Source organism: Aegilops tauschii, chromosome 1 (assembly GCF_002575655.3).
Source record: "Aegilops tauschii subsp. strangulata cultivar AL8/78 chromosome 1, Aet v6.0, whole genome shotgun sequence".
NCBI lineage: Eukaryota > Viridiplantae > Streptophyta > Magnoliopsida > Poales > Poaceae > Aegilops > Aegilops tauschii.
The window spans coordinates 89,994,651-90,010,349 of NC_053035.3; the positions used below are offsets into that span (position 1 = coordinate 89,994,651).

General features: G+C 49.0%; 1 protein-coding gene across 1 annotated transcript; it reads right to left on the minus strand.

Annotated features, from left to right (window-relative positions):
• Positions 1 to 13,725: 13,725 nt before the first annotated feature.
• Positions 13,726 to 15,262, minus strand: LOC109747736 (uncharacterized). The gene is made up of 2 exons (XM_020306772.4): positions 14,375 to 15,262; positions 13,726 to 14,289 (listed from the first exon to the last, which is right to left on the minus strand). The coding sequence occupies exons 1-2, from the start codon at positions 15,224 to 15,226 to the stop codon at positions 13,834 to 13,836; spliced, it is 1,308 nt and encodes a 435-aa protein (XP_020162361.2). The 5' UTR covers positions 15,227 to 15,262; the 3' UTR covers positions 13,726 to 13,833.
• Between the last annotated feature and the right edge of the window lie 437 nt (positions 15,263 to 15,699).

A 15,699-nucleotide genomic window follows, 5' to 3' on the forward strand; every position in this document is an offset into this window, starting at 1 on the left:
TACCCCTCACCCGAGCCACTTATAACCCAAGCCACTGCACCACTGGCCCAAGTGCTAACCGGGGCCACCAAAGCAGCAGGGTAACGCACGGTCGAGTAGGCCAGCGAAAACCCATCCACAGATGTCGACCTCACCCAATCACAAACAGCTAATTACCAGCCAATCGTGCATGCAGCCGCGAGAGAAACCCAGCCTCTGCTCATGGGCCCCATACAGTCACGACCCCATCAGTCATAGAGTTTTAAAATGGCATGACGTGTGCAAATGCAACGAACGGTTGGCCAATCGACAACAAGGTAAAAATGCAAACAGTAAATCCATCGTGGGGTTGAAAATGCCCGACGCTCGCAAGTGCGGTAGAACGGCGGGTTGCCTAGAGCTGTTTATATGTTCAATGTTCGTTTAGTGGACCGCAGGCGACCATGGTCTGCACGATGACCGAAGGCATCATGAATAGGTTTTTGAGCTCCACGAAGGCCGAGATGCTTCAAAAGAACGAGACGGAGATAAAATGTCTGTGTCGAAGATGCAAGCTGAAGAGCCTTATGGACCCGGATTTCATACAGGTGCAGGACCACCTGCTTTGCGTGGTTTCATGGATGGCTATCGGTCGCAAGGTGATGAAGATGATTATGAAGTCGTCCATGGGGGCCGGGCAAGAAATGAGGAAGGGCAGCAAGACAACCGCGGCGAGGGCGGGCGAGAAGACGAAGAATCTTTAGGACATGATCACGAAGTAGATGCAGGACACAGTCATCATGTAGAAGATGCCGGACATGATGATGAAGAAGATCAAGACGAAGGGCATGATCATGAAGATGAAGATGCCAGAGCAGACGACGATGGACCATCGATGGGCTGGGTGCAGGACCCTCATATTCAAGAGCTGCTTCTCAAGCAGACGGGTAACGCAAGAGCTGCCGCCCGAGAGAAAGCCAAGCTGGATCAACTGGAGATAGACGCGGTTACTCCATTGTATGAAGGATGCAGGCCCGAGGATACCCGCCTAAAAGTAACGCTGATGGCTCTGGAGATGAAGGTAAAACACAAAATGACCGACGCATGCTTCGACGAGAATATGTCATTCTGGCACGAACGTCTTCCCAAGGGGAACAAGTGCCCGACCAGTTTCGAGGAGGTGAAGAAAATCGTGTGTCCTTTGGATTTACTGCACGTGAAATACCATGTGTGCACGAACAATTGCATCATTTATCGGGACGAGCACGCGAAGTCTACCATATGTCAGGTGTGCGGCGTCACTCGATACAAGAAGAGGAAGAAAGCTCCTCGAAAAGTGGTGTGGTACTTTCCGATCACTCCTCGTCTGCAGCGGTATTTCGCGGACCCTAAGCTAGCAAAGCTCCTGCGTTGGCACGCGGATAGGGAGGAGAAGAAGCGAGAAGATGACGGAAATGATCCGGAGATAAATAAAAAAGACAAGATGCTGAGTCACCCTAAGGATGCGAGCCAGTGGCAAGCGTTCAACTTCGAACACCCAGAATTTGGGGATGATCCAAGGAACATCGTGCTGGGCGCAAGCACCGATGGAGTCAATCCGTTTGGTAGCCAGAGAAGCACACATAGCACCTGGCCTGTGTTTGTGTGGATGTACAACCTTCCCCCTGGTTGTGCATGAAGAGGAAGTACATTCACATGAGTATGCTAATTGAAGGGCCGAAACAACCAGGGAACAACATCAATCTGTATCTGGGGCTGCTGAAAGAAGAGCTAGGCACGCTGTGGAAAACGCCAGCCAATACGTGGGACGCCGCAGAGAAAGAATATTTCCCTATGAGAGCCGCACTACTCACGACAGTGCACGACTATCTCGGTTACGGATATGTCGCGGGGCAGGTGGTCCACGGATTTTCTGCATGCGTCAGGTGCATGGACGACACAACGTATCGCCAGCTGATAGAGATCCCGGGTCTTCGCAAACCGTGTTCATGGGACATCGAAGGTGGCTTCGCGACGATGACTCATGGAGAAAATGCAAGGATCTGATCGATGGTGAAACCGAACCCCGAAGACGCCCGCGTACGAGGAGCGGCGAGGAAATAGACGAGCTGTTGAAAAATTGGAAAGAGTGCCCACCGTCGGGAAAGAAGCGAAAGGCGCCAGAGCCCCTGCTGAAGGTATGGAAAACGAGGTCTGTTTTCTGGGACTTGTCGTACTGGAAGAACCTCCGTGTGCCTCACAGCCTTGATGTCATGCATATCACGAAGAACGTGTGCGAGAGTCTGCTTGGTACCCTGCTCAACATGCTAGAGAGGACCAAAGATGGGCCGAAAGCAATGGCAGACTTGAAATCAATGGGCATCAGGGAGGAGCTTCACGCTAATGATGATGATGATGATGATGAGGCAAAGGATACGGAAAGTCGTCGCAAAGGAAAAAAGGCCAAGAAGATCGGAGATGACTGCCCTCCCGCGTGCTTCACTCTAAGTCAGGAGGAGATCGAGCAGTTTTTCACCTGCCTCGTAGGAGTAAAACTTCCTTACGGTTACGCGGGAAAGATAAGCAGATACCTAGACTCAGCGAAGCAGAAGTTCAGCGGGATGAAGTCTCACGACTGTCACATGCTGATGACGCAGATACTTCCAGTTGCAATCCGTGGGATCATGGACGCGCACGTCCGTGAAACGCTATTTGGCCTATGCAAATTTTTCGACGTCATCTCTCGGAAGTCGGTTGGCGTGAGGCAACTCAGAAGGATACAGGAAGAGATCGTGGAGATACTATGCGAGCTTGAGATGTACTTCCCGCCCGCATTCTTCGACGTTATGGTGCATCTGCTGGTCCATATCGTGGAGGATATCATCCAACTCGGGCCGACGTTCCTGCACAGCATGATGCCGTTCGAAAGGATGAATGGTGTCATCAAAGGATACGTTCGCAACATGTCACGTCCAGAGGGAAGCATAGCCAAGCGCTTTCTGACCAAAGAGTGCATCTCCTACTGCATGAATTATCTAGGCATCGAGAACCCCGTTGGTCTGCCCGTCAACAGGCACCTGGGCAGGCTCGCTGGATGGGGTCACCGCGAGGGTCGCCGCGAAATGTGTTGACTTCGAGGGTCGACTCGCCAACTTTGAAAGAGCAAACCTAGTCGCGCTACAACATATAGACGTGGTCGATCCTTGGGTGGTAGAGCACAAAACCTTTATTGAGAAGACGTACAATGACCGAGGCCAATAGAGGACGGACGGAGATATAATCAAAGAGCACAACTCATGTTTCACGCGTTGGTTCAGGGAGAAGCTTCTGTCGTACCCTTTACATGAGGATTCTTCCGCGGAAGAAAAACTCATATTCGCCTTGTCACAGGGCGCCGAGCACAACCTGATGACCTATGAGGCGTACAATATCAACGGCTACACATTCTACACTGAGGAAAAGGACATGAAGAGCGATGGTTATCAGAACTCCGGGGTAACGATGGAATCCTACACCGGTAACGACAAGGACAGATACTAGGGAAGGATCGAGGAGATCTGGGAGCTGAGTTACGCTGGAGAGAAGGTCCCGATGTTCCGTGTCAGATGGGCCAAGAGCGTTCTAAAAGAAGACCGGTATTTCACAACCATGGTTATACCCGAAGCCAAATCCAAGACCGCGGGCGCAAACGTCACCGTGAAAAATGAGCCATGGTTACTGGCTTCCCAAGTGGACCAATGCTTCTTCATTACCGACCCGTCAAAGCCCAGTCGTGTTGTCGTGAGGAGAGGCAAAAGGAAGATCATCGGAATGGATGGAGTCGCCAATGAGCAAGACTTCGACAAGTACGGCGACCCGAAGATGGAACATGACGACGACGATGAAGTACCATACACCACAAGAAGAAGCAGGACCACCCTACCTAAAGGACGTCCGTTCAAGAGAAGAACTCCATTTGCGAAAAAGAAGGGCAAGAAGATTATGAAAAGATAGCTAAGATCGATTGTATTTAAATTGTAGCCTTCATTTCTCGATTGTATTTCGACATATGGAAATGGCATTTCTTCTTGTTTTGTTGCAGATCATCATTTACAGGCACCTTGGGCTTCTTTGTGTTTTCTTCTGGTATTTTAATTGCTTTTATTTATGTTTATTCTGGTGAAAAAAAAGTTATTAATGGCGCACCAGGAGAAGGTGCGCCATTGCTATCAAGGTATTTATGGCGCACCCCTAGGAGGTGCGCCATTGATATACAAATTTTTATTTATGTTTATTCAGGTATTTTATTTTTCAGTGTTCCTTTTCCTGCTTAAATTTGCAAACATTTTTTTAAAATGTGAACATTTTTCTAACTCACAAAAAGTATTGAATTTGTTAATATTTTTTGAACTCATGAATATTTTTAAATTTCATGGGCACTTTTTGAATTCATGAATATTTTTTCAAATTTGATGATATTTTTTCATATTCATAAATGTTTTACCAATTCACAAATGTTTTGCAACACAAATATTTGAAAATTAGTAATAACTACTTATATCGTAACATTTTAAAATTTATCGTCATTTTCTAAAAAAATTCTTAGATGCAACTAAAAATCCAAAAAAAGTTAGTAATGGCGCACCAGGGGAAGGTGCGCCATTGCTATCACGGTACTTATGGCGCACCCCTAGACGGTGCGCCATTGCTAACCTTCCCCCCACTAAAATATCCAAGACGTTCCATCTTGCCAGCCGTTCGTCCTTCTCCCATCTCGCCCCTCGCCTCTCGCCACCGCCGCCGATCCCCTTCCACCACCGCCGCCGCCCCCACCCACCGGCGACCTCGCTCCCGGGCTCCGCTGCCCCCACCCACCCCCTCCCTCGCCTTCGCCGCACCCACCCCCTCCCTTGCCTTCCCAGCCCTCAAAACCCTAGAAACCCGCGGCGCCTCTCCGCTCGAGCTCCACCGTGCGAGGCGACAGGCAAGGCGGCGGGCGGAATCTGCTTCAACACCGGGCCGGCGAGCCGCGGAAGCAGGGCGCGACGGCGCTCGACGCTGTAGACGTGCTCGCCCGCCCCCAGTAGACATGCTCGCCGCTGTAGACGTGCTTGTCGGGGCCTCTCCCCCGACGTCACCGGTGAGCCACCGCGCCCTGCCCTCTCCCTCTCTGCTCCTCCCTCCTTGCCCTCTCCCTCTCTGCTCGATCCCCTCTCTTCTCTGTCTCCACCTTCTGTTCTTGCCTGTGAGGTGTTTGATTAAATGTCAATTCAAATGATTGATGCAGCCGCGTCCACTGGAGCACCACGACCGCGTCTGCGACCTCGTCTCTGCTCCGCCGCCGTCTACGACCTCGTCTGCGACCGCGTCCATCGAGGTGAGTTCTTCCATGGATCACTTCCAGGCCGTAGGTGCCAACCTGTGCCGTCTGTTTAAATTGTGTTGTTTGGAATTGTGAATCTTAATATTCTTGTGGTGTTCTTGTGTAGATCATATGCTAGATTTTAGTTTAGATTTTTGCTACTGTCAGATACAAGATAATTAGAAGAGGGAACAGTTCATGCCTCACATTGTAAAACAGTAGCAGAATATATGAAATCCATCTAAATAAATAACCACTGTGACCAGATTTTTGCAATTATAAAAAGGGAAAGAAACAACCATTGAACCAACAGATAATTGATTTGGCCTAAGGCAACATGGTATAAAAAAGTTTGATTCACATGCCTCACATTGTAAAAAAGGGCTAGTGTTGTTGCCAGTCCTAATGAAAAAGCAACTGAATTTCCAACAACCTACTAGGTAGAACAATCCATTTATATCATGAATATATGAAGGGAAGGACATGGTTGCTACATGATTGCCATTATACTCCTTGCTGCTAGTTGCATTATTTCTCAGTGCTACAAATGTGTTTAACTTGTAGCTTCTAGCTAGCTTAAGTGAGTAGCCAGTACTGTAGTGAGTAGCTTAACTTGTTTAAGTACTGCCAATTAGTAGTACTACTAGTGAGTAGATGAACTCCATTTAACTAGCTTAATTGAGTTTCGGTACTCCAAACATAGATGATCTGAATAATTAACCCTATCCTATTTTATATGATCAGATGCACAACTTGATGCTACCTAGCTTAATTGAGTTTCAGTACTCCAAACACTCTGCTACCTAACTGAAACCACTATGTGTGTTTTCTGATAATATTATAAAAACTGCCTGGTGTGTGTTCTAGTACTTGTATGCCTATAGCACTGGTTAATCTATTTCGAAATTATTTGATTACTTCAAGTAGTCTAATCTTGATTTGAGGGAAGATACTGGGATGGAAGTCTGTCACTGATGCTTCTTTTCTTGAGCATTATAGCAAAGTAAGACTACTGTGACTATAAGCATCTAGACAGCATGTTGTAGGTTGTTTGTACTGCCTGTGTAGTTTCCATCAATTATGTTGAAGTACTCATTTGTATGACTTATTCTGTTCGTGTGATGCAATGTAAGGATACTGTGTTGTATTTTCAAATGACCTTGATTTCTTTATTTGCGGTGACTTCGGAAATAGAAAATTGACCTTTCTGTGGTCAATCTCATTGCAAGGAAACCAATAACAAAGGATGCAATCTTGTTTTGCAAATGTTGTATAAAGCCCTGATATGTCATAGTGATGCTGCTGCTACTTTAGATCTTCTGAACTTTGTAAACTGTGATGCAATCTTTCTATGGTCAATAACAAAGGATGCAATCTTTCTGTGGTCAATCTCACTGAATTTTGTCAACTTCTGAAATGACCCCTTTCTCCTGAAATGTTGATTAATTTCCGTATCGGTTGAGAATGGGGCACTCCTAGGTCAAGAAAATTAGCAAAGGTCATGCCCAATTTTTTTGACCTAGAAGGTGCCCGATTCTCAGCCGAAACAAAAATTAATCAGCATGTATCTTGACATCAACCAACTTTCTGGACACATCCCTCGACAAGTAGGTTATCTTGAGAACTTAGAGGAGTTGTGGCTTTGCTACAACACACTAACAGGTTCCATCCCAAACTGCCTAGGAAATTTGACCAAACTCACAACCTTGGATCTTGAGAACAACCAACTTTCTGGACACATCCCTCGAGAATTAGGTTATCTTGAGAACTTAGAGAAGTTGTTTGTTTGCTACAACACACTAACAGGTTCCATCCCAAACAGCATAGGCAATTTGACCAAACTCACAGCCTTGTATCTTTGCAGCAACCAACTTTCTGGACACATCCCTCAAGAACTAGGTTACCTTGAGAACGTGGACTTGGACCTTAGCAACAACACACTAACAGGTTCCATCCCAAAACACCTAGGCAATATCACAAACATCTCTCAATTGTTCCTTGACAATAACCAACTTTTTGGTGACATTCCTCGAGAATTAGGTTATATGGTCAACTTAGAGTCTTGTTCCTTGACAATAACCAACTTTTTGACCAAACTTTTTTCCTATTTAGAGCGAACATGGCCCACAACGATGCGGCCGGCGGTTCGGGCAAGGCATTCTGGGAGCTGTCCCAGGAGATGGAGGAAGAACCTCACCGCTATGAGGACGCCGCGGAAAACACCGATCCCGACTACACAACCCCTAGTGGCGTCGGGGATGACACCACTGATGGTGCCGCCGAGGATGCCACCACTGATGATGGCAGCGCACGCACAGATGGCAGCCAACCGAAGAGGCAACGGAAGTACCGGCGCCCGAACATGCTCGGCACCGTCAAGGAGGAATTTACTGAAGTGTCCTCTAGTGGGAATCCAACGGCGCCCAAAGAATTAGTCAGTGGGTACGCGGGACAACTCGGGTGCATTCTCCGAAGCACCATCTCGATCAATACCGAGAACCTAAGGCATCGTGACCGAGGGAATTTGTGCAACCTCCTCTTCACGAAGCTACACGAACGATACAAGTTCCCCGGTGACTTCGCAAACACACGCCTCTCAGGGAATAAAGTGAACAGTGTCGCCCTCACGAAGATGAGCACGGCCCTGGCTACTTGGAGAGCCGCGGTGAAGAGAAGGATTCTAAGAGGTGATAGTTATGAGAAGATCAAGGAGACAAATCCTTCGATCAGCGAAGCTGACTACCTGGAGTTCAAGATCAAGTGCGAGAGCAACGCATCTGCGGAATCAAGTCAGTGGGGGAAAGATATGCAGGACTTGAACTTAGGGGTCCACAAACTCGGTCCCGGCGGTTACAGAGTGGCGGAACCTATATGGGACAAGGAGGACGCGGAGCGTGCCGAGCAAGGCCTACCGCCCTTCTTCGATAAATACCGTGACAAGCAGACCAGGAACTATGTCAGGGCCCGGTACAAGGCGGACCTGGTAACAAAGGAGCTTACCACAGATCCAAAGACCAAGGCGCTTGAGCTTGTTCTGGTAAGGAATACACCCCCGCGTTATTAGCTCCATATGGTTGCATTCTAATTAATGAAGCCAAATTTCCAAATGGTTCACGTTCCTTCCGCAAGACACTGAAAGCAGTAGCGCGGGGTCGTCTCAGAGCTCCCCTTGGGACACCACTTTAAATAGGGCGTTGAACATAATGAAACACAAGGATAAGTTCAGTAAGCCGTCGTCTGCTGGTCGTGTGGCCGGCAAAGGCTTGTCCACGAAATGGTCGGAATACTATAACATTGGGCGAAAGGAGAGAAAGACCAGCTCGGAAAGCCAGGAGCGCGAGGTTCAAGAACTCAAGGCACAAGTGGCGCGGATTCCGGAGATAGTCGAAGAGCAAGTGCGAGACCAACCGGGAGCGACGGTCACCGCCATTGTGCCTACCTCGATTGAGGGGCTGCAGGCGTGGATTGTGGGCGGCCAACAGGGGCCGCCCCCCATTCCCAGCTTCACGGGCAGCAACTCGCACAACGCGCCGGCGGCGCCATTGGTGTCTCCGGCGTCGGCGCCGGCATTGGAGCTTAATGCACCCGGGTGTGGGAAGAATACGCCGGCCGGCACCTCGGCAGCAAGCGGTCCCTCCGTCACTTGCACGCCCGCCGTTGGAGGTGCCTCGACATTAGCCGAGCTCGACGCTATCACAGTAACTAAGCCTCACGGCCGATGACTTCATCTCCTTGCCTTTGACTGGGCATCCCTGACGCCCTACATGTTTTCGCAGGGTGCCGTCGATGTTCCATGCACTCTCCTGCACTTCGTGGGCAGCGAGTTGATCGATGTCGCCAAGGCCAGAATCGTTTAACCGGGCAACCGCGTGTTCCACGGTAATCCGATGCCACCCACCGTGTATAGGGTTCAACTGGTTCGAGTGCTGCGGGGCTGCGACGACTTGTTACCTCCGTATCGGCCCCCTGGGGCCGACGAAGATGATGTGATGACCCTCAGCACCTGCATAAGCTGGTCCATGCTTTGGCCGAAGAGCCAGATTCGTTTGGGGACGGGGGACACCACCCCACAGACAACACCGCCAGTCTGCCGGCGCCAAGCCATGGCAAGACCGCCGCAACGCTACCGCCGTCAGCTGATCCGGACATGCATATGGCAAAGGATCCGGACGACGACGACGGTACATTTTCCAACGTCGATAAGTACTTCAACGAACATGATGGGTACAGTGACGAATTCTTGGGGCCTCCTTCTCAAGAACCCAACCCTGCAAAAGACGATCGCGATCTAGCTGGTACCGCGGAGAAACCCAATTGCAACAGGCGTCGTCTGGCGTTCAGTTCTCAGGAGACGCCTCCAGCTGCCGCCTTCATCGAGCCTCAGATAGCCGAGGCGCGAAATATTATCAGCCCCAACACACTCAAGAAGGTGGTCTCTGAACTCGATCCCATTACAGCAGAAGAAGCAGAAGGGACGGAAAAGAAAAAATAACAAGGGTGCGAGCCAGCCGGCACCGAGTACGATCCGTGCTCAGGACGGGCCACCTTCACCTAAGGATATCTTGAGGAGGGTGCATGTGGCGGGTAGGCCGATGCTACCGACTAATCTGCTCAATGCTGCAACCGGTGCTATGCGGAGTCTGCATGACAGTGTTCTTTCTTTGGAGAAGCGGCGTCTCTCCGAGAATGATGTGACATACCCGATTTTCGTGGCCAAGGTGCCAGAGGGCAAGGGCTTTGTCGATAGCAACATCGGGCGTATGATCGTCCTGCGGTTTGATGACATCTTCGCTATGTTTAACCTTCATCCGCTGCACTACACCTTCATTCGGCTATTTTCGCTCAGTATGGAGATGCGGATCATTAGAGACGTGACCCCAGACATCATGATAGTCGACCCCTTCTACATGCGTGCCAAGATTTTGGGCAGCGCTGGGGACCGGCAAGTCACGAGTTCATACCTCGAAAGCGTCATTCTGGCGAACCCAGATAAGGATAACTTCCTCGTGCCTTACTTTCCCAAGTAAGTCATCCCCTCACCGCCCCGTAACATATGATTTCTTAGATTTTGATCGTTCTTTTTTTTCTAACATTCCGTGTTTTGTGTAGTGACACACATTGCACACTCATCCTCTTAAGCCCGAAATATTCCATGGCCACGTATTTCGACTCGGACCGTCAGTCGAAGAAAGACTACACAAATATCAAGAAAGTTCTTGATGATGCTCTCCCCGGCTACGCCAAATCTGGAGGCACCTTCAGGAGGCCAATTTGTAGGTACGGCAAGCACGTGTTCACCCACGTAACGACGTTCCCCTGCGTCAAGCAGCCGCCTGGCGGTCAGAAGGATGCCTACTACGCTCTCCATCACATGCGGGCGATCGTACGGGACCATAATCACCTTCTGCTACCAACTAATCTCAAAGATTGGGCCGCACGCTTGTCAGCAATCCAGGACGCGGACATCAGACAAGAATTCTTTCGCATCCAGTCGGAGTTTGTGAAAATCATCCATCAAGATGTCCTTCATACCTCGGGGCAGTTCTACCTTAAATATCAACCGTACAACAGTGAAATAGAAACAACGCTACAAATGCAGGCTGACAACGATCGCGATTTCGTGACCATCACGAAAGACGGCGTCTTCATCCACGCTCCGGTCCCTGAGTCGAGTCGAAAGTAATGATGCTATGTAGTTCTGAAATATCGATTAGCTCATGTTGTAATTAAACTTTAATGAACTTGTATGTCTCTTTAGTTTGGACAGTCGTTCAACTTATATGTAATCGATGCTATTTATTAGTAGGACCATGAATCGTGCTATTAATGTGTTGCTTTTCTCTTCCGATCCTTTTGTTGCATACTTATATATTGCTTATATATTGTCTGTGAATTGCTACTAACGTTTTGTTTGTCTAGTGCATAGAGATGTGGTCGTATGTCGTGTACAAGGGTAAGGTTCCCGGAGTCTACGACGACTGGGAGGAGTGTCGGAGACAGGTTCACCGTTTCAGCGATAACAGTTACAAAGGGTACACCACTAGGGCGGAGGCGGAAGCTAGATACGCGCGCTATCTAGCGGGAGAGAGGAGGGAATGGAGGAGGAACCGGATGAAGACCAGTTTCATCGCGATGATGCTCATCGTGACTGCAGCTCTCTTCTATGTGATGGTAGTTTAGATGATCGATATCGACTTTGTAATGTGACGACAAACTCGGCTAATATATATGATGAACTTTGCTAATGTCTCGAGACCTAAACTTGGCTAATGTTTGAACTTTGTTCGCTATTTCAAATTTGGAGACTAATATGATGAATTCTATTGTGTGATGTTTATATTCTGTGCTGTGTAATGTGTATTTTGTAACCTGTGCGAATACTAGATATTTTGTAACCTGTGCAAATACCAGAAAAGCAAAAAATAATAATTCCTAATATTCATAGTAGTGGCGCACCATATTGAGCATTAGTGGCGCACCAGGGCTAAATACCAGTGGCGCATTATGGGGCATAGTAATGGCGCACTTGGAGGCATACGTGAAGGTAAATATGGCCCCCTAGGAGGCATAGTAATGGCGCACCGTTGGACATAATAATGACGCACTGCCAGGTGCGCCACTATTATCTGGTATACTAATGGCGCACCAGAGGTGCGCCATTAGTATTTGTTACTAGTGGCGTGGTAATAGTGGCGCACCTATAGTGCACCATTAATGGCCAAAATAGGTGTGCCACTAACAGGCATTTTTCTAGTAGTGCGTTTCCGTCGACAATGCGGCGTCACTTTGTCAATCTCAAGATGTTGTGCTAGCTCAGTATCTTGGAGGTGCTCATAGATGTAGAGTTGTGTGAGTTCATTGGGGTGTATGTGCGTGTATGTCAATTGAACTCTGTAAAAAACACATCGTATGCACCATATTTATTACTGCAACAATGCAATTTGACTCAAACATACATCATTCTCACGAGTGGTCACAAGCAAATTAATCAGCACCAATGAATTATCCCAAAATCTAAAAAGTGGCCGCGCATCTTTTAGAGGAAACGAACGGCCTGGCTCACAGCGCATGCATGCTTAATTTTTTTGTCCGCTAGTACATGTGACTACAGCATTAAATGTCTTCACACCGTCCCTTTACTTTGGAAACGACCAGATCCATATGTATTTATTTTGGGTTTTCAAAAATTCAAAAAGCCATATTTTCCAAACCGCACATCAGAATTCAAATCTATTTTCACCCTCCGAATCCTCGCGACGAGATCTTTGAAACTAGATTCCTCATGGGTATGTTTTGACGAAAAAGATTCGATGCCAAGTTTAAGGCTATATGGTGCAACTTTAGTACTGCATTGTGCAACTTTAGTACTGCATGATGCAACTGTTTTTCAAAACCAAATTTAGAGCTACATGATCGAACTTCCAATGAGGTTACAACATAGCAACCATAACAACCGACTTTTGTGATGTGCAACTAGTCTACTGCCCCGGCCAACTACCTAGTTGTAGATATGCAACTCTCCTCCCTACTTGTGGATGTCTACTGTTGGCATACTCTGCCCACCTCCCCTATTAGGGATATGTGCAACTCAGTATGTTGTTCAAGCCAACTGATTATTAGTCGATGTGCAACTATTTCCTCTCCCTGCTTGTGGATATGCAGTTTCGGTTGGCCAGGGCAACAAACGGAGTTACACATAGTCTGCTAGGCAGTTGGCCAAGAAAGCATGCGAAGTTGCACATCTCACAGGCAGGGATAGTTGAATGGTGAAAATTCCATATTCACGAGGATAGTGAAAAGCTGCTTATAGACAGGGTGCTAAAGTTGTAAATCTCAAAAACAGGGGTGGTTTGGACCGGTTGCTAGAAGAAAAAACTACACATCCATGGGGGTACGATCAAAAGTTGCTCTCACTGTTAGACATTTGGTTGTGGCAGTATCCGAAGTTGCACATCCATTACTAGGAAGTTGGCGGATACAGCAAAAAGTGAAAGCACATCCACGGGCAGGGGGAAAGTTGCACATCAATTACTAGGCAGTTGGCCTGCGCAACAGACGAAATTGCACATCTCACGTGAAGGGGTAGTTTGAGGGGGTGGAGGTGACATCAGTGAAAACTGCACGTCCACGGGATAGGTGAAAAGTTGCACATCCACGGTCAGCTAGTTGCACATCAACTACTAGGCAGTTGCACAAAACGAGGCACTAAATTGCACACAAAAAATTCGTCGAAACATAGCCATGCAGGATCTAGTTTCAAAGATCTCGTCGCGAGGATTCGGAGGGTGAAAACGGATCTTAATTTTGATGCGCGGTTTGAAAGTTATGGCTTTTTGAAATTTGTAAATCGTGAATTAAATGATACAAAGCCATGTGCGTCCATGCACTAAAAGTAGGAACAGCCGGACGCATGTCTGTTGGAATTTTCTGTTTAACTAGCTGGGACCATAGAAATTTTTCTTAATTGGGATAAAGAGACAAACACTTTTCATTTAATAGCCGGCCGCTGTGAAGCGCTAGCGGGCCAACGGCTGCCCGCTAGACGCGTCCATGAATTATGACTCACTGCCCTTGATTGGACCCTTTCCCCTGGCCCACCCTCTGATCTTGCGGAGCAATCTTGGCCGTCCGATCCCTGTCCTGCAGCCCGCCAGCCCCATGCACGACTCCTCTCCCGCGGCGCACGACGACGCGTCGGACGACGTCTTGCGGAGCTCCACCTCGTTGATCGGCGCGGCCACCGCCACCATCTTCTCCCCCTTCTTGCGCTGTTCCTCCGCCGTCGGGTCGGCGTCATTGTCGTCGTCCCCAATCGCCACCGGGCCCTTGGCGGCGCCGCCCTCGCCGTCGCTGACCAGGAGGTCGTGCTGCAGCCACGCCGTGATCCAGCCGAGGTAGATCAGCTCCTCCATGTCCGCCGCCCACCGGTCCCGGAGCACCTCCATACCGTCCAGCAGGTCCTTGCTGCTCGACAGCTTCCGCATGCTCCTCTCCACGGCGACCTCCACGCTCTATGCCGTGCACGCACAAGGAATATCTTGATCAGACGAAAATGGAGGAAGGAAATGTCGATGAAGCGAAGAAGACAATACGTACCTCACTGTCTGTTCCTTTCCCCTTCTGCAGCTGCAAAACCAGCTCCTTCATCTCCGCCATGAGCTGCTCAAAGCCTCGGCACCTCGTTGCCATCTCTGCCTCCCGGGCATCCAAAGCCAGGATCCTTCCATCAATGGCGTCGAACTCTTGTCTGCTCTTCCTGGCAACCTTCCTGAACTTGCTCTGCAGCGCGTCGAGGCTCGCCCGCATCACGGCGAACTCTTCGGCGGCCGCCCGGATCTCCGTGGCGGCCGCCTCGAGCCGCTGGTTCTGCGACTCCAGCAGCTCCAGCTTCATCCCCAGGCACATGATCTGCATCTTCTGGTACGTCGACTCCTGCTCCTTCGCGTCACAGTAGTCGTGGAACCGCGACTCGATGCCGGCGGCTCGCTCTTCGAGGGCCGACACCACGCGCTTCAGGCTCTCGACCTCCTCGGCGCCGGCGGACGTCCCCTCCACACCCTGGAACTTCTGGTTGTTGACTGAAACTTCCGATGAGCTCTCGGTGTCCTGCGCCACCGTGATTTCCTCAGTAACAGAAGCCCGCCTCGCGTGGCCGCCACCGTGGAGCCTGCCGGTGCTGTAGGGGGTCTCCGCTTGCACCAGCTTCCACGGCGCCCGGTTCGGGGACTCCATTTCTCCTCCTCCCTCTTCTCCTTGAATCAATCTCAAACCGTCTGACGATGATGATTGATCCAACTGGATCGAGTTACCAGACGAGTCTAGGTCACTGTGCCTGATTGCTCTATCTGCTATGAGGCCGCAGATAAAAGAACCTGCCAGGGGAAAAGCCAAGGGAATTATTATCTTGAGAAGGAGATTCTTGATGTCCTCTGCTTGCTTGCTTCCCATTTAGAACATTTCATCATTCCTGCAGTCTGCATGAAACAAGCTCCTTTATTAGTAGTATGTATATCTGGCCAGTGCCCCACCCCATAAGCCCTGACTTGCTTTGCCTTCAGGGCTAAACTATGCCAAGTTTCTCCAGGTCTGTAACCCAAGAACAGCTGCTTGGGTGACATCTTTGATCAAGTTTCAACACACGGAAATTTTCGCTTCTTCGGTGTGATTTGACAGTATTAATAAACACATTAACTGTTGAAGTCGGTAACCAATTGGGATTCATCATATCTTTGCCTTGCAAGGCAAGATTAGTACTGTTCTGTTTCTTGCTTGAGAGAGGAAAGCACAACCATAGCATGCACCGGATGCAAACTCTTCCCGGTTTGTTTGGAGTGTACAAGATCGTCACCTATGAGCATCGGGAAACCTTTCCTAGTATAGTATATGTTGGTTGCTAGCTACCAGCATACGTGCAGCAGCCT

Bases quoted from the DNA above. Each gene is read 5' to 3' on its own strand.
- LOC109747736 (XM_020306772.4), bottom strand. From the start codon at position 15,226: ATGGGAAGCAAGCAAGCAGAGGACATCAAGAATCTCCTTCTCAAGATA. The intron at 14,290-14,374 runs GTACGTATTGTC...TGCACGGCATAG, and splicing joins GGAAAGGAACAGACAGTGAG to AGCGTGGAGGTCGCCGTGGA.